This window comes from Phasianus colchicus, chromosome 21 (genome assembly GCF_987193195.1).
Source record: "Phasianus colchicus chromosome 21, bPhaCol1.hap1.1, whole genome shotgun sequence".
NCBI lineage: Eukaryota > Metazoa > Chordata > Aves > Galliformes > Phasianidae > Phasianus > Phasianus colchicus.
Genome location: NC_143456.1, coordinates 4,180,846 through 4,206,086, shown reverse-complemented (window position 1 = coordinate 4,206,086; position 25,241 = coordinate 4,180,846). Strand labels below are relative to the sequence as shown.

General features: G+C 47.3%; 4 protein-coding genes across 18 annotated transcripts in view; 1 reads left to right on the top strand and 3 right to left on the bottom strand.

Moving 5' to 3' along the window:
- Nucleotides 1-53: 53 nt before the first annotated feature.
- Nucleotides 54-9,344, bottom strand: DHX33 (DEAH-box helicase 33). Its single transcript, XM_031591858.2, has 12 exons — nucleotides 9,143-9,344; nucleotides 8,620-8,780; nucleotides 7,786-8,013; nucleotides 6,974-7,144; nucleotides 6,061-6,246; nucleotides 5,233-5,344; nucleotides 4,834-4,993; nucleotides 4,268-4,356; nucleotides 3,607-3,734; nucleotides 2,837-3,040; nucleotides 1,678-1,764; nucleotides 54-980 (listed from the first exon to the last, which is right to left on the bottom strand). Exons 1-12 carry the CDS (start codon nucleotides 9,279-9,281, stop codon nucleotides 672-674), a joined length of 1,974 nt encoding a protein of 657 aa, XP_031447718.1. The 5' UTR covers nucleotides 9,282-9,344; the 3' UTR covers nucleotides 54-671.
- A 711-nt stretch (nucleotides 9,345-10,055) lies between these two features.
- DERL2 (derlin 2) lies at nucleotides 10,056-14,070 on the bottom strand. The gene is made up of 7 exons (XM_031591873.2): nucleotides 13,898-14,070; nucleotides 13,556-13,621; nucleotides 13,260-13,333; nucleotides 12,739-12,832; nucleotides 12,038-12,233; nucleotides 11,455-11,545; nucleotides 10,056-10,938 (listed from the first exon to the last, which is right to left on the bottom strand). Exons 1-7 carry the CDS (start codon nucleotides 13,988-13,990, stop codon nucleotides 10,833-10,835), a joined length of 720 nt encoding a protein of 239 aa, XP_031447733.1. The 5' UTR covers nucleotides 13,991-14,070; the 3' UTR covers nucleotides 10,056-10,832.
- A 157-nt stretch (nucleotides 14,071-14,227) lies between these two features.
- Nucleotides 14,228-16,337, top strand: MIS12 (MIS12 kinetochore complex component). The gene has a single exon (XM_031591876.2). The coding sequence runs from the start codon at nucleotides 14,454-14,456 to the stop codon at nucleotides 15,084-15,086; it is 633 nt and encodes a 210-aa protein (XP_031447736.2). The 5' UTR covers nucleotides 14,228-14,453; the 3' UTR covers nucleotides 15,087-16,337.
- A 414-nt stretch (nucleotides 16,338-16,751) lies between these two features.
- Nucleotides 16,752-25,241, bottom strand: part of CAMKK1 (calcium/calmodulin dependent protein kinase kinase 1) — an 87,102-nt gene continuing 78,612 nt past the window's right edge. For all 15 annotated transcript variants that reach the window (XM_031591862.2, XM_031591861.2, XM_090122745.1 and 12 more), the window contains one exon: nucleotides 16,752-21,513. In XM_031591862.2, the coding sequence (XP_031447722.2) occupies nucleotides 21,441-21,513 (73 nt within the window). In that variant the 3' untranslated portion in view covers nucleotides 16,752-21,440. The remainder of the gene's footprint in view (nucleotides 21,514-25,241) is intronic.

Here is a 25,241-nt window from a genome sequence, read left to right as displayed (position 1 = left end):
CCTCGCTCTGCGGCGCGGGTTCGAGACCCACCCCGGCGTGACCTTGGGGGGGAGCCGAGAAGCTTCGACCGGCGGAGGCGGGCGGTGAGGAGGGGGAGGCAGCCTGACAGCGGCGTTGCGTCACCCCTGGTGAAGCGGTGGACGTGATGCGTGAGTAAAGGATAGCCGAGGAGGCAACGGGCCGTGGCACCTCCCTTCTACAGATTGTAAAAGAAAAACAGTACTTTTTTTTTTTTCTCTTGTATGTAGAAATTTAAATTTTTCTTTTTCTTTTTTTTTCCATCAATAAAACCTGCCCAGAATACAAACAATATCATCAAAAAATATCAAGTCTACTAGAAGAGCTCTCGTTTCCTCATGGACAAGCCTGTTACATCTCAGCAAATATTAAAGACTGGCACGTGACAGCAGCTCCCCTTTCTGCCACCCCCTCCTCACACACACCCAGCACATACTGTGGTCCCCTTCACAGAGAAATTGTTAAAAGGATGATTGTTCAAAGCCATGGATACCTGCGAGGCCTGGCTCTCACAGAGAAGCCATTTTCCTCCAAGGTTTGTACCTGATCGGCAAGACAAAACCCTGCTGTTCCTGTACACTCATTACAAAACAGCAAGCAGTCCTACAGAGTGAGCCTTAAAGCCCTGCACCTGGTGCTCCCACAGCCCGGCTCAGTTCTTGGCTGCTCTGAGTTTCCTGCGGAAATAATCGGGTGCTGCGTCGTACAGCCAGTCTGCATCCACCACGCACAGGTCCCGCATGTAGCACTTATTGGTGTGCAGCAGCCCGTTGTAAACCACACAGGAGGGTTTGCAGTGGAAGAGCACAGAAGAGGGATGGATGGCCACCAACTGGTGAGAGTTCACAGTGCTGTAGGTGCCGTCCGGCTGCAGCTCGGCGGCGTTCATGAAGAGGCTGTGAGCCAGGCAGCGGCGGATGTTGGCAGTGTCGGAGCGGGAGGATTCCATGGGCATGGATAACTGGATGGCAGCCAGACAGAGAGACAAAGGAGCTGGTCACATCTTACAGCACCTTGCAGCGTGGGCACAGACATCCCTAACAATACATTTAACCAGGCCAGGCAGCACAAATCACTTCCCACTCTTCCCCCTGGTGGCTTTAATCCAAAGGACAGGGGAGCTAGATCCTACAGAGCGAGCTGAAGCACTACCCTAGCTTCACTTGCAGGTTCTAAGAACCCTTCTTCTTGTGTGAAGGCAGAGACAGGCTGTGCCTCCTGCTCTACCTGGGTTGGCATCTACGCTTTGCAGGGAAACAGCGACCCTAACAAGGTCTGCAGGCTCCTAAACCTCCAATGCTACTGAGCCCATCCTACCCACCCCAAAAGCCCACCCTCCCTCCTCAGCAGCCTGGATGAGAGCTGGAGGCCACAGCAGCAGGCATGCTGTTTGTTATTTGTTCTCATCATATAAATCTGCACTTGTCTGAAAAGTTGGCAGTCATTCTCCCAGTGTTCACATGCTGAAGAACAAGTGTGTACGTGCACAACAGTGGGGAAACAGCCCCACTGTAACAGGCTTGAGAGCAGGCAAGATTATGTCATAAATCCAGCTGGCCTGGACAACCACATTTTCTTGCTCTTAGGACATCATGCAAAAGAAATCAGTTTGGGGACAAACAGAAGAAATAGAGAAATGCAGTATGACAAGAAGTTACCTTTACACAAATGTCCCTGAGCTGAGCTCTCACGTCTGACACCAGCATCATGTTCCTGCCGTTGACAAAGTTCTCCTTGCACCATTCCTGCAGCAGAGGCATCAGGAGTTAAAGGACTTGCTCCTTCACCCAGGAAGCACAACTGTCTTTGGATGCCATGCAAAGAGGAATCCTCTAAAGATACAGTCTCTCTTAAAGAAAACTGCTAACTCATCTCATCATTTGACCTCACTGCAGCATTTCAGTACCTAAAGGGAACCTACAAAGGGGAGGGGAATCAACTCTTTGAATGGGTTGATAACTGCAGGATGAGGGGAAATGGTTCAAAGTCAAGGGAGGAGAGATCTGGGTTGGATGTCAGGGGGAGATTCTTTACAGAGAGAGCAGTGAGGTACTGGAACAGCTGCCCAGAGAGGCTGTGGATGCCCCGTCCCTGGAGGTGTTCAAGGCCAGGTTGGATGGGGCCCTGGGCAGCCTGGTCTAGCATTAAATAGGGTGGTTGGTGGCCCTGCATGTGGCAGGGGTGTTGGAGATTCATGATCCTTGAGGTCCCTTCCAACCCTGGCCATTCTGTGATTCTGTGATCTCCTTGTCAGACTGCTACCCCTGATTACTCCCCTTTCCCACAGTGCCAAGAAACTGCCTGTTGTTGTTCTCCTCCCACTCAGAGCTGCTCTGCAAGGTCACTGCCAGCTGCAGAACAGCACTGGATATCCCACAGGCAGCAAAAACAAATTACATGAGAGTAACAGATGTTGCAAGAATGGGATACGCTAATCTACAAATCAACTGAAGGAATTCACAGAGGAGCATAAATAAAAAATAATGTTTTTAAATATGCTTCGTGTTTCTGTAGTGAATTGGACACGTCCAGGTATTTAGCAGCAACTCCCAGCACCCCCTCACTTCCAGCTGTAACCAGGCAAGGAGGAGATGTGGTTCTGATTACAGAGCTGGTATCACACAACTTTGGTAACCAGTTCTGCCAGCGCCTTCTGGGGAAACCTCTGGCACTGGAACAATTTCCTCTGTTACCCATCTGTAAAGCATGAGCAAGATCTCTGTTCTCACAGGTGCTTTGGAAGGATGCAGGTGTCACTGCTGTAAGCCAGAAGAACTCCTCACAAGCACAAACCCTGGAATCCTCAGAGCACCCTACCTTGTTGCCACTGACATTTTTGAAGGCTCTGTACACATTGAGCAGGGTGAGGTGATCCCCCTCACTGGAGATAAATTTCTTCCTGACAGATTGCACCTCGTCCCGCCGTGCCGGGGGGTTGTACAGGACACTGTCCACTGATAACAGCGATACGATGGTCAGAATCTCCTCTGTGCAATGGAACTTTGGGGACAGGAGGATGGTCTGTAAAGAAGAAAATTGATTTTTGGTTGATCAAATACACTCCAGGTGGGAAGGCCTCTCTGTTCACTGACAGCCCAGGAACGTTACCAGGCACTGTTTAGAGCAATTTCATACACATTTGGGCTTAAGGACAACTTTAAGTCCTCCTGAGGAACCACTGAGCACCATTAAGAGGAACTGCCATGCTCTTTCTTGAGACCATTCACTTCAGATACAACACAAACATGGTGCCTCAAACCCACTACTGTATCAAACACATCCCAAAACTGTCAAACCATGCTACAGACAATCCCAGAAATAGCAAGGGAATCGACCTTGTTTCAGCTTCAGATGTGCCAGAGGAAATAAAGCAGCTTTTCAACATCTCCTTTAAATGAACAAATGATGGGCAAACCAGCACAGCTGCTGTAAAGAAAGCTGTGCTTCTTTAATGTACTGCAAATATAGTGGTACAGCTGCAGTCACCCCAAATTCCAGATCTTGTTTTAGGCATTTGAAAGAGAAATGCTAACGGTGCTGGGAAAAGTAGGTAAATAAAAGCTAGCTAATTGTTCTGCAGTTCTTACTTTAGAGAACTTTGGTTCCAGTGGGAAGGCTGCCATCTTCCTTCCCAGGGGAGTTAGGACAAGCTGATCTTCCTTTCGCTCCACAGCCCCCAGCAGGTCCAGCTGCTCAATGGCTGCTTGAATAGCATCTGTGAAAAGAAGGTTTGGGCTGTGACAGACATGAAGCGAAAGGACCAGCAGCAAACATCACTACTCTTTCCCCAGCCCAGAGAGACAGTACTTTTAGTTTATCAGTTTAGAGGAATGAATGCTCCAAGCAATGATGCAACCCCCTTTGTCCAGTAGAACAATCATCTTTTCCAATTTACATAGCAAGAAAACAAGCAAAACTAAAGCTGCCATCTCTAGCTTTGAGCAGAAGTCATGTGAGATTCTCTATGGCTTTCCTTGGCATTATTCTTTATGAGCAAAAAGTGCTCACTGCTCTGTGCTCTCCAGCTTTCTGTTGTAACCATGGCTGCTCTGATGAGCACGAGCAATGAATGAACCTGAGACTTTGGGACCACCAGCAGATGCAGCAGAGAGAGACTGCTCCCTTTTCACAGCCCTCACTTTCCACACTCCATCTTCTCAGGCTGCCCTGAAGCCATTGTTTTTAAGCAATTCTTTAGGTCATTTTTCCATTTATTTTTCCCCCAGGACTGCTTATGTAAGCACTTACCAGGAGATGGTTTGGACATGAAGTCAAAGGTGACTATGTTGGGAATTCTCAGGGCCAAGAGCTGTAGCAGCACACTGGCCAAGTTACACCTGCATAGGCAGAAAAAAACAACTGAGATTACCTCATCTTATAGGCAGGTAACAGCATAAAAAAAAAAACAACCCAAAAGCGTGAAAAAAGTGAACAGAGTCCTCAGATCTGTGCTCTAACTTGAAAGAGACAATTCCAGGGCTGCAGACGAGGTGAACAGCTGGTTCACCTGACAGCTGGTGAAACCTGACTTCCTGAACAGTCAGACCCTACATCCAGTTTTGCTGGATCCTGAAGCCTCTCTTAAGGCCAAGTACCCACCCTAGAGATGGACTCTCAAGTATTTTGCCAATTGCCCCAATGGACAACGTGGAGATGACTCTGGTGGAGCCTGCAGGAGTGGCAAACTCTGCATTATCTTAGCTCAAAACTGGGGGAGATAATAATAGACTGCTAGTTCTGACTGAAAGGAAAAAATCCCTGGCCAGACCTCTCAATGCTTTGATATTAATAATTTCACCACCACGTGTTCTCACCTCTGTATCTCAGGTACTGTCATTTTGTCAAACTTCTCAAACTCATCCTCAGTGTAGAGCCGGTAGCAGATCCCACTGTCCTCTCGCCCTGCTCTCCCTGTTCGTTGCCAAGCCTGGGCCTTTGACACTCGCTGGACTGCCAACACTTCCAGACCAATTTCTAAGTATGGAAAAGCATCATTTCTGTCAATGGTTGCATAATACAGGACCTTGAAAAACATCAGCTTGTTAACAAAAAATCCCAGGAGCTTCCTGTCCAACTACTGTACGCAGCTGAAACCTGGGATGTTAACTGAGACAGTGCAGAGAGCATTTTAAATCAGCTGCCAATGGGACAGACTGCTTCGAAAAACCCAAACTTCTACAACAGCATTTCTATTGTTCCTCAGAGTTCCTCACCAGGGTTGTACTTCTTTGCTTTGACCATGCCTGTGTCCACAACATACTTTATACCCGAAATGGTGATGGAGGTTTCTGCGATGTTGGTGGAGAGGATCACTTTGCGGCAGCCCTAAGAGGAAGAGCAAACTGAAGCAATCAAAAGCCACCTCAGATTAGCTGCAGTAGAGAAATGCCACTGATTTTAACCAGCATGGGTCAAGCCTTTATACTACCACAGCGTGCTACAATCATGTATTATGTTTGCTATACCAGATCTTGTCAATGAAGATCATCTCTAGCTCCAAATCAGATACTGAAACACGTGCCTATATTGTTGTAACAAAATACACCACCCAGTAGAACAGTTATCAGTGCATCTTTTAACCACTTTGGTTCCATTTCTATCACAAGCACAAGATCCAAATTCCTGTTCATCTGCTGATAAAGGGGGTTCAAGGCAATTGGCACAATTTCCTTTTCTTATGGCCTGGCCAAACATATCCAGGTGTTTGGCTTCCTTAGCATTTGGCAGGTATGCCATCTTCCTTTCTGTGATACTGACATACAGTCATACAAAATGAGGCAAATTCCAATCCCTCTGCCCTTTTTCCCTCTCCCTAATCTTTCCTTCTTTTCATGATCCCAGATAACTTATCCTATGTCTTGTAACTCCATCAAAGATGCATCATCTTATATCACTCTGGAATCATTCAGCCTGAAGTAAGTGGAGACAGCCCAGACCATCAGTACAGACAGCTTTGAGTCCTGAAATTCTGTGTTTTTTTCCCAAGCATTCACACAAGCAAACAGACAAACTTATTCTGATTGTCCATCACAATCTCTCACCTTGGGGGCAGCCTGAAAGACTCGCAGTTGTTGAGAGTAGGGCAGAGAAGCATAAAGAGGCATCACTGTCATCTGCGGGCAGCCATCAGGGAGGTGCTTGGCAATGTCTCGACAGGTTTTGGTCATTGCTTCAATCTCTTCCTGACCGGTTAGAAACACAAGGATGTCCTGAGAAGAGGGTGCTTCCTGAGTCAGAGGGAAAAGCACGTGAGAAGTTACAACAGATTGAACAGGGAGAGAGATCAGCAAGTCTTCCAATATGTTGTCCTGTTAGCAAGTCAGCAAAACATATCATAGAGAAGAGACACATTCTGTGCAAGGTGTGGAACAATCTTAAGACTCCAATGGATTCACCAATGGTGAAGGGTAAACAGCATTTTACAGTGTTGGGTCTTAACAAGGATGAAGAAATCACTCAAATTCACATATCTGTCCAAAACATGCAAGGGAGAGGGCCAGCAAGCACCCAGATACGAGTCAGTAAACACAAAAAACTCAGGTGAGAGAAACATTTCACTATGAATTAACACCAGAGAGCTTTGCATAGCATTCTTTTTTCAACTCCAGCCTTTACACAGAAGCATTGTAATTCTACCAACAAGAGCATCTGCAAAGCATTAGATGCAGAATAACAAGCACTTTAATTAAACAATTTAACTGTCCTTCAGTTTTGCATTCAAACATCTAATCCCATCTCACTGTTATTTTAACAGACTTCTACTCACAAACCTAGCATACTCCAGTTACCCACTTTTCCCAGAGGAAGCAGTGAGCACTGCAGGGACACCTGTGATTCAGTGGTCAAGCCATCTTCAGGCCAGATGGACTCAGAACCTTTGCCACAGCAACCTGAGCCCCCCCAGCTGACAATCTGTGGCACCAGAGAGGTGCAGACTTGATGAGATAACCGTACCTGGTGGATCTGGAAGACTGACACCAGTGCTGCTTGGAGGTAATCGCTCTGAGGCTGTTTGGTGTAGAAGACCTGAATGGGATGTTGCCTGCCTTCTAAATAGAGAACAGGAGCTCCATTGAAGTACTGGGAGAACTGATCGACATCCATTGTAGCTGACATGACAATCACCTACAGTGTGAGAATGAAATGGATTAGTACAGCAGTTCACACCCAGCAGGAGACTTATGGCCAGGACTAACCAATAGTCAGCTTCCTGAGGCTCCAATACAGATTCAGAACAGCAAAAAGCACACAGACTTTGGGGCAGTATGATCTTTGCTTGGATAATACCAAAGCTTTAACAAGCGTGATGTGCTGGTATGAGAAAATGAGTGAGAAGGCACAGTAAAATTCTCTTCTGATATTTAACAGAGCTGAGCACACAAAGCAAGGTTGCACAACAGCCTGTTGAACAGACTGCACTAGGATCATACCAATCTTCCTACATGCCTTCCCCATCAAAACCAAGATGCATTCATGCAGTTTATCATGTACTTGCACACTCCAAATCATGACCTGACACGTACGTGCAACGTCTTCCCTCAGTACAAGCATATCATACAGCTTCAATAACAGAGAGAAAGCTCCTGTCTCCAAGGCACTCTCAGCAACACATTGTAATTTGGCCACCCTGAACAATTCAGATTTAAAGGGATTTTTCAGGTAAGGAAAATATGCAAAGCTAACATTTGAAACACACTGTAAACTCCAGGTGTTATTCAGAAGGCGCAGAGTCCAAGCTCCATCTCTGCCATCCTAGCTGAACATACCTTGAGGGGCAGTTTGCCCAATTCCTTTCGTTTCTTTTGTGCAGCTTTCACCACTCCAAAGAGCACATCAGTATGGATTGTCCTCTCATGGGCTTCATCTAGGATGACAACGCTGTACTTCCGCAATATAGGATCCCCAATGGCTTCACGAAGCAGCATGCCGTCCGTCAAGAACTTTATTCTAGTTTCATCAGATGTGAGGTCATCGAAGCGCACGGTGTAGCCAACCTAAGGAAGCGATGGTTACAGAAAATTTACATTTCTCATTGCTGTTGTACCACAAAGGAGAACTGCATAGTGCCACATATCAGCCAGACCAACGTGACACCCAAAGGAAGCTCCAGCACTGTAGCGCATTAGATTTTTCCCAGTTGAACGCTCATCAGAAACACTGTAGGTTTCCTCTTCTTTAGCCAGCACTAGAAATTACTGCATGCTCTCTGAATGGTTTTATTTATGCAAAGTCCTTTTCCTCCACTTTTCTCCCACAGGTTCACAGACTAGCAAAGATTCAGCACTTTGCTCTCCCTGACTTCTGATACAGGGAAGAAAAGAAGTGAGGGCTTAAAGAAGAGAGTGCTTTTTTTGTTTGTTCATTTTATTCATTAACTACTATTTCTCCAAGTAAGAGAACACAGATAATCACCAAATAAAGAACTATAAACATGGTTTCCCCTGAGCCACAAAAAAAGCAAAAACCCATTTTTCCCATTCAAGCATATTACAGAGGACTGCTTACCACCCTTACAACTCTTAACATTTTGACCTTATCCATTCAATTAATGACACTGCAGTACTAAAACAGCTCCCTAAAGACCATGGGAAGGCACCTACCAGTTTTCCCAGCTCCGTCCTCTTCTCATCTGAGACTCTGGTAGCTAAGGAGATAGCTGCCACTCTGCGAGGCTGTGTCACAGCAATGATGCCCTGGCGGCCAATTCCTGCTTCGTAGAGATACTGAGGGATCTGAGTGGTTTTTCCTGAGCCCGTTTCTCCTGAAGAACATCATCAAGGGAATAGAATCAGAACTGCAGGGGCTGGAAGGGACCCCTGGGAATCACGAAGTCCAACCCCTGCTGAAGCCAGGCCCCTCAGTCGTTCCTTGTACAGGAGATGCTCCGGGCCCCGACCGCCTTTGCAGCGCAGTGCTGGACTCTCTAGGAGCCTCCCGTCTTTTTTGAGCTGAGGAGCTCAGAACCGGACAGAGATATGGAAAAACGGAGCTTTCCCACCTAGAGCACCTTCAAACAAACGGTCCCAACCCACTTCTCACGGCGGTTCCCTCAGAGCCGGCACGTCACGCAGCGTTACCTCACGGCAGTCACCTCAGCCGCCCCCTCCCGCCCCGGCCGCTCACCGATGAGCACGGCGCATTCCAGACCCCGCAGCTGGCTGAGCAGCGGCCCCCGCGCCTGGAAGATGGGCAGCTCGCGGCGCTGCGAGGCGGCGGGCGGCGGCGGGGGCCGGCGTGGAACGGCGGGCGAGCCGGGCAGCATGGCGGGACCGCAGCGTCAGCCGCTCGGCCACAGGCGCAGCGCCGCCATCTTGTGGAGCCCGCCTTCGCGCGGCGCGCTGGGAGCGGCGGGACGGGGCTGAGGGCGGGCTGAGGGCGGGCTGAGGGCGGGCTGAGGGCGGGCTGAGGGCGGGCTGAGGGCGGGCTGAGGGCGGAGCGATCCCTCACGAGCACCGTCACGGTTCTTAAACACTTGACGAAACGGTCGTTTTCATCAATTCCCCATCAGTTCCTCTACCCGGGACAGATGGAGTCCAAGTGTGGCTGAATCAGATGAGCTGAGCTCTTTGACTTCCCTGTATTTATAACAGAGCGCCAACCAAAGCCGTGTGGTGTTCTGTCGCTGCACGGCCTTGCAGCAATAGAGCAAGGGGCACAAACTGGAATAAGAACTGGAACACAGCAATTCCACGATAACAAGAGCCTTGCTGTGAGGCAGCACCGAGCAGGCTGCCCAGGGATGCTCAGGACGGGGCTGGACAGCAGCTGTCACCTTGTCACCTGCTGAAGGGAACTGCACCAGAGGTCCCTTCCAAGCCCTACAATTCTGTGACCCTGCCCAGCAGCTCCTCCAACGCTCAGCCCTCCCCCAGCAAACTTAACACACACTACACACCCCTACCATGCTCACTCAATCACCCTTTTTCTTCACAGTTCTCAGAGACAGCTGCAGGAGAAGCTTGCTTACTCTTGGGACCTGCTCTTCCCATCTCTGCCTCCAGCCTGTCATACAAAAGATTAATGAGGAAAAAAAAAAAAAAATCCAGAAAACATTTTATTCAACCCATTATCTGAGATATTTGAACAGTTCAACACCAGACAGACTCTCTTTCCTAGTGCTCCCAGAAATGTAATGACTGCTGGAAGTGTGCCTGTGTGGGAGGCAGGCAGCATGGACCCATTTAGCCAACCAGAGTCACACCTGGTTATCACAACACCGGGGGAAAAGCCATCAAAGTGTAGTCACAGCCTGCAAGTGTGTTCACACAGAGGCACATTCCAAAAATATTATGCTGAATGATGTATTTCTTACACTTCAAACAAGACTGGAGACACTACCATCTCGGACTAAAAAACATTTACCACTGGAATAGGGACTTGCACTCTTACTCATCTTGAAGCTGTTTTATCCAAGAATAAAAAAGGAGTTAAAAAAGGCTTTTTTGTCCCCTGTAAAGTTTCCCATATAGTTTCCTGTATCAAATTACTTGAAAAAAATGTTTTAGAAATCACTTCAAACAAGTATTCATGGTCTTGTTAACTGAAGTTGACAGGAAATGGTTTCCAGTTTTAAGTTTTTTGGCTCCACTGGATTAACATTCGCGTTACCAGCACAATAAATTCCCTGGCTAAGGAAGACACTGGTAGCCTGGAAGTGTCTTGGATTAGACTGCCATTTCATAAAGTGCTTGTATTCAAAACCATAGAGCTCATGAAGAGTGTTCTTTCTGCGATGGAGAATGAGGGATTCCCCGGGACAGAACTCCAGGTTCATCTCTCCCAGTCATTGCTGGGTTTTGGCACAGCCATCTGATTAGCCTCCAAGACGTTGACCTTCTCCCCATGCAAATCCTCCTGGCCGTTCTTCTGGCAAGGGATTGTAATTAGGATCATCTTCCGGTGTATCAAATATTGCTTTCCTGGAAAGCAGAAATCAGTTTGTTTTCTTTTCATGAGAATACATGTTTAATAATAAAACCTAGACTGCTCCAATTCTATACACATACATAAACTGAGTAGGAGCACTACTCAGTAATATCAACAATGACATCTGCCAAAGTTGTGAAATAAGGATGTTTTTCAGAAAAAAATTAATAGCTGTATTTCACTTCATAATTACTCTGTTCATACACAGCTGGATTCTTATTCCTCACACGCACTTTTGGTGCCATCAACAGGCAGAAATTGGTAAAGACTACTAAGCATTAACAAATCAAGGACTACACAAAGCCCTCAGCCACTGCCCTCTCTAAGAAAGCTCCCACTTGCACACTTGACATGATCCCCTCCCTCGTTTGGCAACACACAAGTACAGACATACTGCAGCTCTGACTCGAGTTCCCTTGCTTACTAGAAGTCACTTAGGTCAAGTTACACAGCATTTTCCACGCAAACACTATTTCTTTATCTGTTCCAAACCAGAAAGCAATACTTACAGGACAGATGGTGTTCTCAGAAGCCTTCCACCACCAGGCTGATTGGGAAAAACGTCCTCTAAGAAAAAATATATATGCCCGACTGCAATACCTAGTACATGAAGAAATATCAAATGGTTATTTTCGAATATTTCTTTACAGCTCACAAATACTTTTCAGGGGAAAAGAAAACCCACAGTTTTCTTCATAGATGACGAGTGTAACATACACTGTAAGACATTAACACAGACAAAACAGGCTGTCATTATAAAATGATGTTACAGCTTCACTAGAGTTAATAAGAACAGTACTACATTCTGTATCAGTAGTGTCATACCAGTAATCAGATTGTGTATCTCTGCACATTTCAAGCAAGATAAAGCCAAAGCCTCAGAAGCTCTTCTAATCTTTGTTACAGCATAAAATATGCTACAGCATCTTGAAATCAGAAATGCCTGGTACAAATACACTGTCATTATATGAGACCAACTAACAGTAAGCCACAAGAGGCAATCAACCTTTGGGGCTGTTTTTCTTGTGTGTTTTTTTTTTTTCCCCCCAGGTTTCTTGTTTCATTAGCCTTGTGATTCTTACAGCTCCTTACCTAGGAGATCCACGATGATGGAGTTCCCCAAAAGCAGTGAAAAGCCCATCAGTACCCAAGGTAGAAATGGAGCTTGGAAGATGAGAAGCCCAAAGAAGTTCATACGGACGTAGGGATTCCTGCGGCTCCAGACGTACACAAGCATTATTGTGAATGCCTGACCCAAGAAAACCAAGTTTACAAACAGGCCAAAGATCTCCAATGGGTAGTTAAAGAAATTCACCAAATAACAGTTTGATGTCAAGCATGAGAAGAATTTGACAGTTTGATCTATAATCCCACGTTCTCCAAGCAATTCTTCCTCTTTCTTTCCCAGGTTCAGATAAACCACATTTATGGTCAATCAAATTCAACGTCTGTGGCAGGATGCAGTGTACCCAGAGCCTGAATAAACACTTAAAAATAAAATTCAGCATGAAACCACTGAAGCAAAAGCATTTATTAGATAACTAGGCATGATTACGCACCTGAGCAGTCCCCCCATCTACTTCCATAATTCTGTCAAGAAGCAAAAAGAGTGAAAGATCAGCCTAACATCTAATAGAAGTGACAGTCACAAAGCATTTAAAGCTACTGCTTCTCATGCTACAAGAAAAATGTTCTCCTCTAAGAATTAAGAGAAATGAACAGCAAATTTTGAGTTCTCCTTCACTTATCTTTAGCTTGACTAGAGTATTTTGGAATAAAACCAGAAAGGATACAGTCATTAAGAGTCCTCCAAAAAGGAACATAAATACAAAATCTGCCGTCCGACCTCGAAAAGAGCCTTCTTCAAGCATTCGGCAGTAACGATATCTGAAGTCACAGGTCAGGGAAACTGGACAACAAATGAGTTTAGAGAAAGATCCAATGGGAAAAGACTGCATTTATATGAACCGTGCATCTAAGATCATGGATCAGTTCAGTTCATTAACTGCCTCATCCTGCATGTCTCAGCAGAGTGGCCAATTCCAGAACAGAAATCTTACTAGGAATTTTCCCCTGGATTTCAGAACCAGCTGAAGGACCTGACTTATACAACAGATTCGTGGCAGCACAGAAATAAATGGCAGAGTGCTTGATATGTTAAAGAGATCCTGTTGACGCCCAGCCCATCAGCTAACTTAGCATTACTGAACTCCTGGTAACTTCAGCATGGAGCAGAATTAAACCTGCCTGCACACAGAGCCATTATGGAGTTCTGCTTTCCAAGGAGGGAAAAAACAAAAGTCATGAAGGATACAAAAAGATCATGTTAAATAAAAAATTAAAGCCAACTGGTCCAAAGAATAAGTAGTTGGTGATTAAGCGCCATACCTGGAAATGACACAAATGCAAGGCATTTAGACTTGGCAACTTATTGCTAAACAGAAAAGAAAATAACAAAGTAACAGAAAGCTCAGCGAATGTAAGAGCAGGGCTCAGAGGCACTCATCTCCTCGATGTGAAGAGTTCAGTCCCTTACAGCACTGCATTTCAGGAAGACTTACACACTCACCAGACTGCTTTAAAACCTCTCACACATCAGGAACCACTTACTTGAAAGTGTTTAAATATTAATTCGGGGTTGAAATACAGCTGGAAGGGTGTAATTAGTTCTAATTGCTGGAAAAGAAGAGAACAACGAATCAATGCACCGAGCAGGAGCTGCACAAACACAAACACGCCATCAGCACCGTGCTGTGAAGAGCCGAACCACGGCAGTCAGCGCGCACATCTTTAGCACAAGGCCTCCTAACGGCTCAGCCGTTCGCGGGGTTCGGTTCCTCCCAGCCCCCCGGGGCCCTGAGGCGCTGCCCGCCCGGCGCCGCCCGTAAAGGAGGATAAGGGACGGGACCACCTCGCTGACGGAATCCCCCGCGGCCCCGCTTCCCATCTCACCACAGCGGCGGTGGTGAGGACGCAGGCAGTGGTGTAGGCCCGCGTCACCGGCGGCACCTGCAGGTACTCCTGCCGGAAGGTTTGGTACGCCATCTTAGCGCCCCAGCGCTGCTTCCGCTTCCGCCTCCGCTCCGCGCATGCGCGCACCTCTCCCGCCCCTCCGCCAATCGGCAGCCGAGCCACGCGCAGCCCGCGCGGCCACGCTGCATCCCCATTGGCCGAGCGGAGAGCGCGGCCTCTCTCCGTCTCCACACATTCCCCGCCCCCGTGAGCTGGAGCGTTCGGTGATTGGTCGGTGCCTCCATCCCCGCGGCCACCTTCTGGTCGCTGATTGGCTGTCGCTCTGAGGGAGTTCGAACGAAGCGGGAAGCTCGGCCTGAGGAGATCGGGGCGTCTGAGCGGAACGGCGGGCGGGTGGTGTTGGAGCGGCTCCTTCCCGTCCCAGATCCTGTGGTAACGGCGCGAGGAGGTGAATCAGCTCCCCTCCGGCTCCCCGCGCGCTTCCAGGCCCCGACCACCCTCCTTTCGCCGCCCCCCAGGCCGCCCTCCCGCCGCCATGTCGGTCCGCCCCATGGCCTACGAGACGCAGTTCTTCGGGTTCACCCCGCAGACGTGCATGCTGCGCATCTACCTGGCGTTCCAGGATTACCTCTTCGAGATGATGGTGGTGGTGGAGAGCGTCATCCTGAAGAAACTCGAGGCGCTGCCGGCCGTCCAGATCAGCCGCTTCGAGATCCGCAAGAGCACGGAGAAGTTCCTGCAGTTCATGAAGGCCCGCTTCGACCAGCTCTTCGGAAAGATGGAAGAGGTGCTGCTGCAGCTGGTGCTCAGCATCCCCGACAACGTGCTGCTCCCCGAGGACAGGGTCCACCAGCAGTACCCCTACAGCCAGGAGGAGTTCCGTGCTCTGCAGGATGAGATCTCCCAGCTGCAGCAGCAGTGCAGGGCTGAGGCAGCCGCCGGGCAGGCGCTGCGTGCAGAGCTGGAGGAGCAGAGAGCCGTGCAGGCCGAGCTGGAGAAGGTTGTGCAGTGGTTTGATGGGCTGGAGAACGTCTGCAGGGAGCACGGCACCAGCAACTTCAAAGAGAGCCTGGTGTTCCTGACACAGAACTGTACGAAGCTGCAGGATGTGCTGAGAGACGTTGAAAGGAAGAGTAAAAAAATAAAGAAACACCAACAGTTACTGTAATGGAAATCCCCAAAAGGCAACAATGAACATTGGGATGGCTTGCTTCAAATGATGGGGTTTATCTTTCCAGAAGCATCTCTGGTGCCTTCCCCACACAGTCCTGCCATGATCCGCACTGAGTGCTGCTGGAGAGGGCTGTGTGGAGCTGTGTCAGTTTGCACCAGCCTAGCAAATAGGGGAACAGGGACAGGAAAAGCCTTGGTTGTCTGGGGAAACACAGCTCTGACAGCAGTGCTTGGGAATGAGTTCTTGGTTGGATAACCTGACACCTTCCTGGCCTTAATGTTAAGTTTGAACAACTTTAAAATAAACAAAGCATTTCTGTAAGGTTATATGAATACAGAGGAAAAGAGGTGGCTCATGTTTAAGCAAGGACACAGCTTGGCAACACAGCCAGCTGACACAGAAGCCACAGGAGGAAATCAGCAACTCAACCACTTTCTCCTACTTCAGTTTATGTTGATTTATTTTTATTGTCCAGTGTCTTTTTTTCCTACTGAACAGTGAAGCTCATTTTATTAATGCTTATCAGATACTGCTGCCTGAATGCTGCGAGGCTGACTAGTGTGCTTGAGTCATTTGAAGTCACTTAATTAAGCTTTTTCTATCTGTACTTCATTCTAAACAGATTATTGTCTGTGTGTACCTCTGCACTGCTCTCAGGTTATAACTCTCCTGTACAGGCTGATTTGCTTGAAGTAGTCATTAGTAATTGGTACTTAACAAGCACGGATGCTTGAAAAATGTTAGCCACTGCTGCAATAAAAGATGCATCTAAAGCATAAAGCAGGTTTAGCAATTCATTCTTCCTGAACTTGAGGAGATGGAGCGTAGGAGCAGCTTAGTGAAGCAGCGCCTCAGGTGTGTGACCTGCAGCACCCAGTGCCACTGAAAGGAAGGAAATCGCTGTCTAATGTTGAACTCTAGGAAAAAAAAAAGGGGGGGGGAGAGGGGGGAGTATCAGGAAGTGGTCTGTTTTGGCTAAAAAACAGAATCTCTGTTCCTAAGAGATTGCTGCTGCCAGAACAGAGAGCCACAGCCACAGGGATTGCCGGGTGCTGAAGATGCTGCTGGGAATGGCAGCTCCGTGCCCTCCCAGAATCAGTAAAATAAATGGGGCACAAAGAATGTGCATTCAGATTGCATTAGTGGTGGTACATCTGATTCGAGCAAAGAACGCCTGGTGGCTCCTGGCAGTTGCTCCTTCATTTCAGGATATCTCTGGAAATTCCTTTATAAAAGAAAAGGGCTTTTTCCTGCTCTGTTATATTCCAGGAAATTCACCTCTCGCTTCCCTGCAGAGGAAATCCTGCTGCTCACTGCCTGTCACCCTTCTGCTGAAACACGTTATTATTATTCCCTCATGCCACCTTAATTTGTAATAATTACTACTTGGAATGGCATTAGAATAGAAGTCAGTTCTTAATAAATATTATAATAGGCATGAAATTATAATTTGCTGCTGGAGAAATCCATTTGGAAACAGAATCCATCTGAGAGATAATGAGGGGGAGTGGCCTTCAAACCACTGCACCACCCCCATTACAACCAGGTAAATTCCCATCGAGAGCCTTCAGAAGCACGGTGAGGAAACCCTTCCCAGTGGAGGCACGGGGACAGCCCCCAGCACAGGGACTGTGTCAGGAACCACACTCACACCACACGTCGTTTCTGTGGACTTTATTGTCATTTTCTTTTTTGGTTCTAGAGTACAAAAGCATGCAAAAAATAGCCTCTCTATTCATGGTACATATTTACAGGGTAATGGCCACGTGCCATTACAGTACTGAGTGCATATACATCATGCTGGAGTCAGAGCACACGCAGAGTCATACTTCACATCGAGCGGAACGAGAGACTTAAATACTAACAGAACAGGCATAAATCAGGTACACAGCAGCAAGGTTACGGCACGGAGGATCAGAATTATATCCTGAAAAGTCATCGTTTTTCTTTTTTTCCTGAATTTACAGTTTTTCAGAGCACTCAGTGTGCTGCTCAGGATGTGGTCTTCTACAGCTTTGGGCCAGAAAAGAAATCCCTTTCACTGCTTTGCTCAGCACACAAACCCTGGTGGGGGAGAAGTTTCATACCCAAACTAAGCTACACGTCCACATCAGGCACTGATGTGCCTCCTGTCCCCAGAGCCCAGACACCAACGCGCTCCTGCTCTTGGCAGGGCTCCACAGCACTGCAGTCCTCCATCCTCTGCACATCCCTCCCTCATTCAGATCCTAACCCTCAGGCAGAGCCTTCCCTCTCCCAGGTCCATCTCACTGCAGAACAGCAGCACAAGCAGGCAGCAACGTGACTGTGAGAACAGTGAAGGAACATCTGATTCCTGGAGCTGCATCAGTGGAAATCACTGTGCAAGAGCAGGGACAGCACACACACACGGCTGGCTGAGGCAGCTTCTGAAGTGCTGTGAGTTGTTATCCATGTATTTGCTGTAACGTATGATTTAATAGCTGCAAAGCTCATTTATTTGCAAGTGTGGCATTCACAGCAATGTTTTCCTGCCAATAGGCACGCACCTTCATACCAGACAGGAGATCTTAAATGAGGATTTTTACTTAGCACAGCATGCTCAGGTGGCCAAGAAGGCCAACAGCATCCTGGTGTGTATCAGCACAGAGCTGCCAGCAGGAGGAACGGCCTCAGGTTACACCAGGGGAGATTCAGGTTGGATATCAGGAAAAATTTCTTCCCTGAAAGAGCAGCGAAGCACTGTTATGGGCTGTGCAGGGAGGTGGGGAGTCACCGTCCCTGGAAGAGTTCAAGAAACATTTAGATGTGGTACTAAGGGACAGGGGAATATGGTGGTGGGAAAATGGGTGACCTTGGAGGTCTTTCCCAACCTCAGTGATTCTGTTCAGTGACTCACTGCCCCCCGAACAGAAGAGCTGCAGCTATTAAGGGAGCAAGAGAAACAAGCGACCTCCTGGGGATCAGAGAGAGGCTCCGTTTCTCCAAACGAGAAACTGCCATCCAAGCTTCCCGTGCTGGGCCCATCCCCAAGCTTAAAGGCTGATCAGAGCCGACTGCCGTCAGGAGGAGCCCTCTGCAAACACAGCCGCCAGGCACCTGTCAGCACACAGCAGCACCGCCAACCGGGTTTGGGCAGAGTAAACAATAAGCATCCACAAGTGCCCACACCACCCAGAGTCACACTGCTCACAGCAGCCCTGCCACACCAAATCCCACCCCGTGTTCATAGCAGGAACACAAATATTTGGACATCCAGCTAATGACTTTCTAGACTGAACAAAAGGGCTGGCTGGCCAGAGGCATTCGTTTTGAGCAGATTCTCTATCGAATCTCTTCCTTACTTCAAAGTAAGGGCAGCAATGCTCCTAGCTGCCCTAACACACGGAAAAATGAGCAAGAGTTTCATTGCAGCTCAGTGAATGAAGCATCCTTGCAGAAGTCACACCGAGTTTTTGGATCAACTCCAGCAGCTCTTGCTGCTTGTGCTGCTCCCACCTTTTTGATGTGTGCAGTTTCTGGAGGTAGAAGGGCAAACCCACAAAGCTGGCAGGCTGGCTGGAGAAATAAGATCTGACAAAAGCTCAGCTCTGTGATACTGATTCTGTTCCCTGGACCTGCAGAAACAGCTCCAGAAGGGTTTCTTTCACCAAAAAAGGCAATTTTCCAAAGCAGATTTTGGGATAATCACAACAAATACCCACTCTCCTCAATCCTCCTCCAAAACTACAGCAGTGCTCTACTTACTGCTCTAAGAACATAGAGAAAAATCTGTAATTATTTGCTTGGTCTCATTAATTGAGCAGCTTCCCAGCCACCTCACCCCCATCAACTCCCCCAGCTGCACATTTTTAGAGTAAGCCAACAACCACCTGCGTTAGCAAACTTCTCCCCCCTACCATCTGTTAAAAAGCACAATAAATAAAACCTCATTTGTGGCCTTGCAGCTCTGTGAGCACCACCCAAGCGTTGCTCAGACCTCAGCAGACCCACGCTGACAAGGATTACAGCTGCTCTCTTCTCCCCCTGCCTTTGTGGCCGGCCTTAGGGACTTCTTCCTGCCCACTGCTGCTGCCCTTCTCCTGGGGCTGCTCAGCAGGACCTGAAGATGGTGCCCTCATGCTCTGACCCACTGAAGACTCATTTGCCCCAAATGGGGCCAGCTGTGTGCAGGTATTCCATGCACAACCATCCCCTCCGTGCAGTTTGTCCCGCCACATCCTTCTGCATTTGCAGAGCCCCACTGTGCTCTCAGACTTGCCAAGGTTCCATCTTGGTTTTCCCTCCCTTTCGTCATGTTTAAATCTTCATTACATGTCAATATGGCTCTAGCACATATCCAAGTGCTCCATTGTGCAGGGATGTATCACAGTGCTAGGCTGAAGCACAATCACAGACCTCGGGGGGTGCTGAGTGCACCGCAGGTGCATGCAGAGGCACAAATGCAGGCTTAACAGAACACCTGCATGCAAGTGATGCAGAATACAGCCCCAGAGCAGTAACATTTACAGGATATAATCCTGCCACCTGATTTAAAAATGGAAGGTCTCCTTGACAAAATACCTTAACTCTAAGAATACACCCCCCGAGCCACGAGGCTTGGCCAGTATTTATAGGCAGGACGTGGGGCACAGCCCAGGCTGCAGACTGCCTCTGGGCTTCCCACCAGCACTGCGAGGCAGCTGGAGATGAGCGGAGGGGAGGATGAAGAGGTGGCAGGCAGGGGCTGGCAAGCAGAAGGCACTGGAAGCAAAGCCAAGCTACAAAATCATTGGGAACCAAACTAATCTACAATGAATAGAATGGGAAAATTAGTATACCAATTGCTATTAATAATCCTTGTATGCATATCCCCTGGCACAAAAGAATCAGGGGACTCGAGCCCCAAGCCCTCATGGTTAACCTAAAAAAGTCAGTAAGGAACCAAATATAATCGTGTCCCTTAAGTACAAGAGTTCAGTCCATTGACTTTCTGGAGGCATGCTCAGACCCCCCTTAAAGCTCAAAGGAAAACACCAGTGTGTATTTTGATGGATTGATGTCACTGGCTTTTACTCTCGGCGTGCAAGAGTGAAATTCCTGATTACACACAGTCTGTACAGGCAGCAGCCGATGAAATGACTGCATCTGCTCCTTGAGTGCAGTTTCTCACCTGTTGTCAAACGTAGAGATGAAGCTTCTAATCCCAAGTCTAGAAGCAATCTATGGATTGCCATCAGCAGCATCAGCATGTGCATAAAATTACAGTCTTAAAATTAAAAACTATGGCCTTAAGAAACAAAAGATCAAGTTTTCATTTTTATCCCATTTGTGTTCTGTAACCTTCCTTAGTTTAAAAACCCTTCCATAATGTTTCCTATTCTTAAGAGCTCTCCCACTTTGGGCCATTTACCAGGAGTTGAAAAGCATCAGGCACACATTTTAAAGGAGCTAAGAGAGGTGTGTGAAAGGAAATCGCCCTTAAATGAGATAAATGCCAAACCTGTCACTTCTTTTTAGACTTCATAATGACACCCATGTGCACAGGACTGGGAGCAGGTGATGGAGTGAAATCACAGCTCCTTAGGAAGAGTTCATCAGCAGATGCCTCCTGTGCACTAAGCCTTCAGGTGTAATGGTGTGTCCTGGTGGTTGAGCTCTGTGGCATTCAAAGGCTCATTGCACATACAGGAAATATCATGTAGTTCTTATAGTTTACAACACTGCCATGAATAAAGCTATCGATGCTGGCAGGGTTTACATTAAGGGTTAAGAGGAAAAGGGAAAAAAAGGCATTGAGAGTGACAGTGTAAACACCAAAAGGAAGATCTCACCCTTCTGTAACTGCTATCCATAGAAATAATAATCACCAACTGGAACAGGACTGTGTCCTGCTATACAGAGTGCTTTATGCGTGCATTAAGAGTTGCTCTCTGATACAAGACCTCGCTTTGATGCCATTTTTTTTCCTGATCTTTGAAACAGAGGATGAAAAAAAAGCAAGAAAAAGGTCTCTAGGGTGAACGACCCACGAGACAACGTTTGGTTTGTTGCACTGCAAATAAAAACATTCATTGGTCAAGACACCCAACTACAAAGCTCACACGTGAAGCACAAGTGGAGAGCAAGGCACACACAGAGGAGCACACAGACACCTCGCATGAGGAACACAGCTGCCCAAGAGGCCAAGCCAGCCCTCTGCCAGCTGAGACTCGCTCGTTTCTTTATTGCTGCTCTTTTCCTCCTTTTCAGTTTGCTAGGTTGGTCCGTTTTGCTTTTTGCTTTGCAGGCCCTGGACTTTGCGATGTGAGCAGATGTGTGCCAAACAACACCACGATGGGTACAGCAGCAGCAGCACGTGAGCAACCAGCCTGCAACAGCCACGTGGCTTCAGGATGTAGCTTCATCTTCACACACATCAGGCAGCTCTGAGTCCCTGCCTCCTTCTCTGCTCCCTTGTTTTCTACATGAACAGCAGAGAAACAGAGAGATTAAAGGTAAGTATGCAAAAAAAAAAAATCAAGCAAGCTGTGTTTTTTCCAACAGGCAACCCGGGTCAATGGTGTTAATAGTAAGAGGGAATAGCAACAAACCAGCCTGCTGTGCCTGGTACCATGTAGACAGGTTAGGGATATCCCAGCCCACTGCACTGTAGTGTTATGTGACTTTGCAGTTTTACATTTCCCTGGATAGCCTTGCAATATTTTTCAGTGCTGCCTACTCAGCTTCCTCCTCCAAAATAAAAACAATCACAGATATCATCAAAATTCTGCCTCTGTGACAACCCTGTGACAAACCTGACCCTGAACTCTGAGCATGTACTGTTTACAAGGAGTCCAAAAAACAGCCCCTTCTTCACTGCCTATCGTCCCCCTCCTTAAACACTGCACCATCCTAAGCTCCCTGCTCAGCACAGCATGGCTCCCTGCACGCCCTGCACCCAGTGCTCACTGCCACCCCAGGCAGCTTTTGCCTCTAAGAGGGGTGCAGCACAAAGCAAGCTGATACGATGTCTGCAGTGTGCTATGAATGTCCAGTAAACTCAGTTTGTATGCATGGCAGCAGAGATCGAGGTGTTCATGCTCTGCATGGGAGCCAGGGCTCATGCTGTGAGGCCTGAGGCTGAACGTGAGCCTCCACTAAATATCTCTTTTAAAGAAATAAGACCATTCCTGCTGTATTCTTAAACCATGTGTAAGTAAAGCCCAAACTGTACTATTATCCAGATTGCATTGCTGTTAACCAGAGCAACCACAAAAATATCAGAGCCACTTATTATTTATATGGGCTTGTGTGTTCATCAAGAGCCTCACAGCACTTCCAGCCTAAACATCTGCAGTACAGAACAGTGAAGGAGTGGGAAAACCTGCAGGGACCTGGATGAGAGCATACACACGCCTGGGAAATGTTCAACACCTTCCCAGTGCACACTGAGTCAACTGTTAAACACCAAAGTTCTGTCCTCATTTGGGCTGCTGATCTCCTCTTCCTCTCTTCCAAGAATGCAAGCACACTGTGAGGGAGAAGAGAGGCAGGGAAGTTTGGATTTCTGCTTGTTTACAGAAAACCATAAGCAAAAGAGTGCCCCTTCCATCACTTGGAAGTGGTTTTCTACAAACCCTAAGCACCGCTGCTGACCTGAGGGAGGCTGTGTGTGAACCTCAGGTTAACTGAGGTGCAGCAGCTGTGGGCTTCCTTCTGGGCCTGACCAGCTCCTCCTCAGGACATTTTAGGTTCCTGTAACTGGAGGCTGCTTCTTCAAGCCATGTCAGATGCAAAGGACCACAGCTGCGCTGTGCCTTCACTTCTGAAACAAGTCTTGAATGAAAAAAGACCATGCTTCATGAGCAAGGCTTCTTTCATCCCTTCCTCCCAGAAGAAGGAAACACAAAAGAATGATGAATAGTAGCAATGGAAAGTATATATAAACATTAGTGTCACACACACAGAGAATTACTGCAGTAAAATTGCTCCTATAGGAAGGGAGGATGGAGCAGAATGCTGTCGCTACTGCACAAGTCACACAGGCTGAGGAGGGAGACATTTCTACAGCACCCGGGGGAAATATAAACACCAAATTACCTTAAAGATGGATGCAAATATATAGATGTGTTTAAGAGGAATCTGTCCCTGAGAGCAAAACAATGAGACAAAGGAAGAAAGTGATCATGAAGACTGTGACAGCAGGCAAACAAGCTTGTATTTCTGTACCTAACAAGCCTAGCAAGCAGAATGAAATGGTGGACAGAGCATCAGTCAAGTCTACTTGCAGCCCAAAGGAGAGATGAGGATGAGCACTGCTAGCACTGACACAAACCCACTTCAGCTCCTACCTCTACCAAAAGCCCATGGCTGCTTCCAGCACACTGCTGACAGCCATAAGCACTTACCTGGGCCTCTCTATTTGGCATTTTGAGGGGAGGGTTGATATTCTGCCATGGTCACAGAGTAGCAGCATGTACCATGGGTGATGCACTGATAGCTCAGTGCAGGCAGAGCCTTGTGAGCACGGGGTCTGTCACTACAGGATCCTCCTGATGGTGAGTCCTTGTCAGAAGAAAATCCCACACCATATTTGATGATTCTGTCCTTAGTCAGACTGTGAGAACCCCTACCTGCACTGTGGGGCACAGCTCTTCCATGAGACAAACAACTCTCTTTTGAATGAGAATATGGCTTTTGGTTGGGTTTAGCTCTGTTCTGACAGAAGAAACTGACTTCCTGACTGAAGAAACTGATGCTGAACACCAGCAGAGACCAAGGCAGTATTTTAAGTAGAAATGCCAGTCTTCAGCTGTTCCCTTGTTAAAGATGATGCTGAAAACATACCTGGCCTAGGCAATCTCTGCAGTGTATTTTTGAGCAGCCCCATAGCTGCAAGCCCCAGGACTTTCTGCTCACAGAGCTGGTACCTCTGTGCTGCTTTGGGAGAAGCTATTCCTGGTGTGAGACTTGGGTCAACTGTCAGCCACATTTCCCTCCTGTCTTGCTCAGTTCCACCCTACATGCACAGAAAGGGCAGGCTGCTTAAACAGAGACTGATTCCCCATACAGCCACGTGTCATCAATAGCAGTAGCAGCCATAATGGGAAAGTAAATTGGGTCTGTCAAAACACAGCAATTAATCTGATAGGTAGTAGTTGCAATAAATGAGCATAATAAAATGTGGTGAAACCAGTGCTGACTCAATTAGGAGAAATCTAGAGCAAGCAGAAGAAATATGGCAAATACGAACAGAAACCCAGAACTTAGCTTTGAACAATGAACAGCTGGCTTAAAAAAGAAATCCTCTGTGTACTGCAGAAAAATTAAGAAATAATCGGCGTGTCTTCTGCAGATACCATTAACGGGCTGAACGTGGCCATGGTCTGCAGGATCTGCAAGGCTTGATGAACCAATGCAACTTCTGAGGGGTCCTGTATGAAAGGCAGAGCCAGAGGTGACTCTGCCTGCCTTGTATCTGAGCTGTCTGGACACTCAGCCCCAGGTACCCATGGGGTTAAAGTGAGAGATGGCAGCTCTCACACACAGCTTGTAGGTGTACATGGGAGAGGCAGGCATTGCAAAAGAAAAGTTTTTTCCTTTTAATTCCCTTCTGACTCCCTGGTGAATTTGCCTACCGTTCCAACAGCTGCCTTTTTAACTTTTCTGTGCAATTAAACAAAGTAATACACAAGACTGTGAAGAGGACTGAGTCTTCCAGGTCTAAGCAGAGCTAAAGTAGCCTTCCCTCCTGCCAGTACTAATTTAAAAACTACTTCAAATCACTAATATTTTACTGGCATCCTCTAAAGAAACAAAAGCTACTGCAAACACAAAAGACCTCCTCATATTGCAAAGACTTCTGCCCATGCAATTTCTGCACATAACGTTTCCAAAACCAAAGCCTAGAATGCTGTTTACACGTAATACAGAGATCAGGAAGTAATCAGGGAAAATTCAGCTAAAAGATTTTCTGTTTTCTCCTCTGAGTTCCAAAGAGTGAGCTGTTCAGCTGGCTCCTTTCTCTTCTCAAGTGAAGAAGTCATGTCCAAGTGTTCTATGCTCTCTATACAACTTCATGGTGCCTGCCAGTTCAGACACCCAGACTTGGACACCAGACAAAACATATCATTTCATTTCTAGCTTATAAAACACAAAAGCTGCTCATCTGAGACCTTTTTCATTATCCAGGAAAAGGAAAGAAGATTA

Excerpts from the sequence above, each read along its gene's own strand:
- DERL2 (XM_031591873.2), bottom strand. The coding sequence starts at position 13,990 with ATGGCGTACCAAACCTTCCGGCAGGAGTACCTGCAGGTGCCGCCGGTG. Across the intron at positions 12,234-12,738 it reads TTGGAGGACTCTTAATGACT|ATCTTTGGCCTGTTTGTAAA; the intron begins GTATCCTTTCTG and ends TACCCATTGGAG. Across the intron at positions 11,546-12,037 it reads CATCATCGTGGATCTCCTAG|GTATTGCAGTCGGGCATATA; the intron begins GTAAGGAGCTGT and ends TTCATGTACTAG.
- MIS12 (XM_031591876.2), top strand. The coding sequence starts at position 14,454 with ATGTCGGTCCGCCCCATGGCCTACGAGACGCAGTTCTTCGGGTTCACC.
- DHX33 (XM_031591858.2), bottom strand. The coding sequence starts at position 9,281 with ATGCTGCCCGGCTCGCCCGCCGTTCCACGCCGGCCCCCGCCGCCGCCC. Across the intron at positions 5,345-6,060 it reads TCTTTCAGGCTGCCCCCAAG|GGCTGCCGCAAAGTGATCCT; the intron begins GTGAGAGATTGT and ends TCTTCCTCTTAG. Across the intron at positions 4,994-5,232 it reads AGCAAAGAAGTACAACCCTG|AAATTGGTCTGGAAGTGTTG; the intron begins GTGAGGAACTCT and ends TTCCATACTTAG.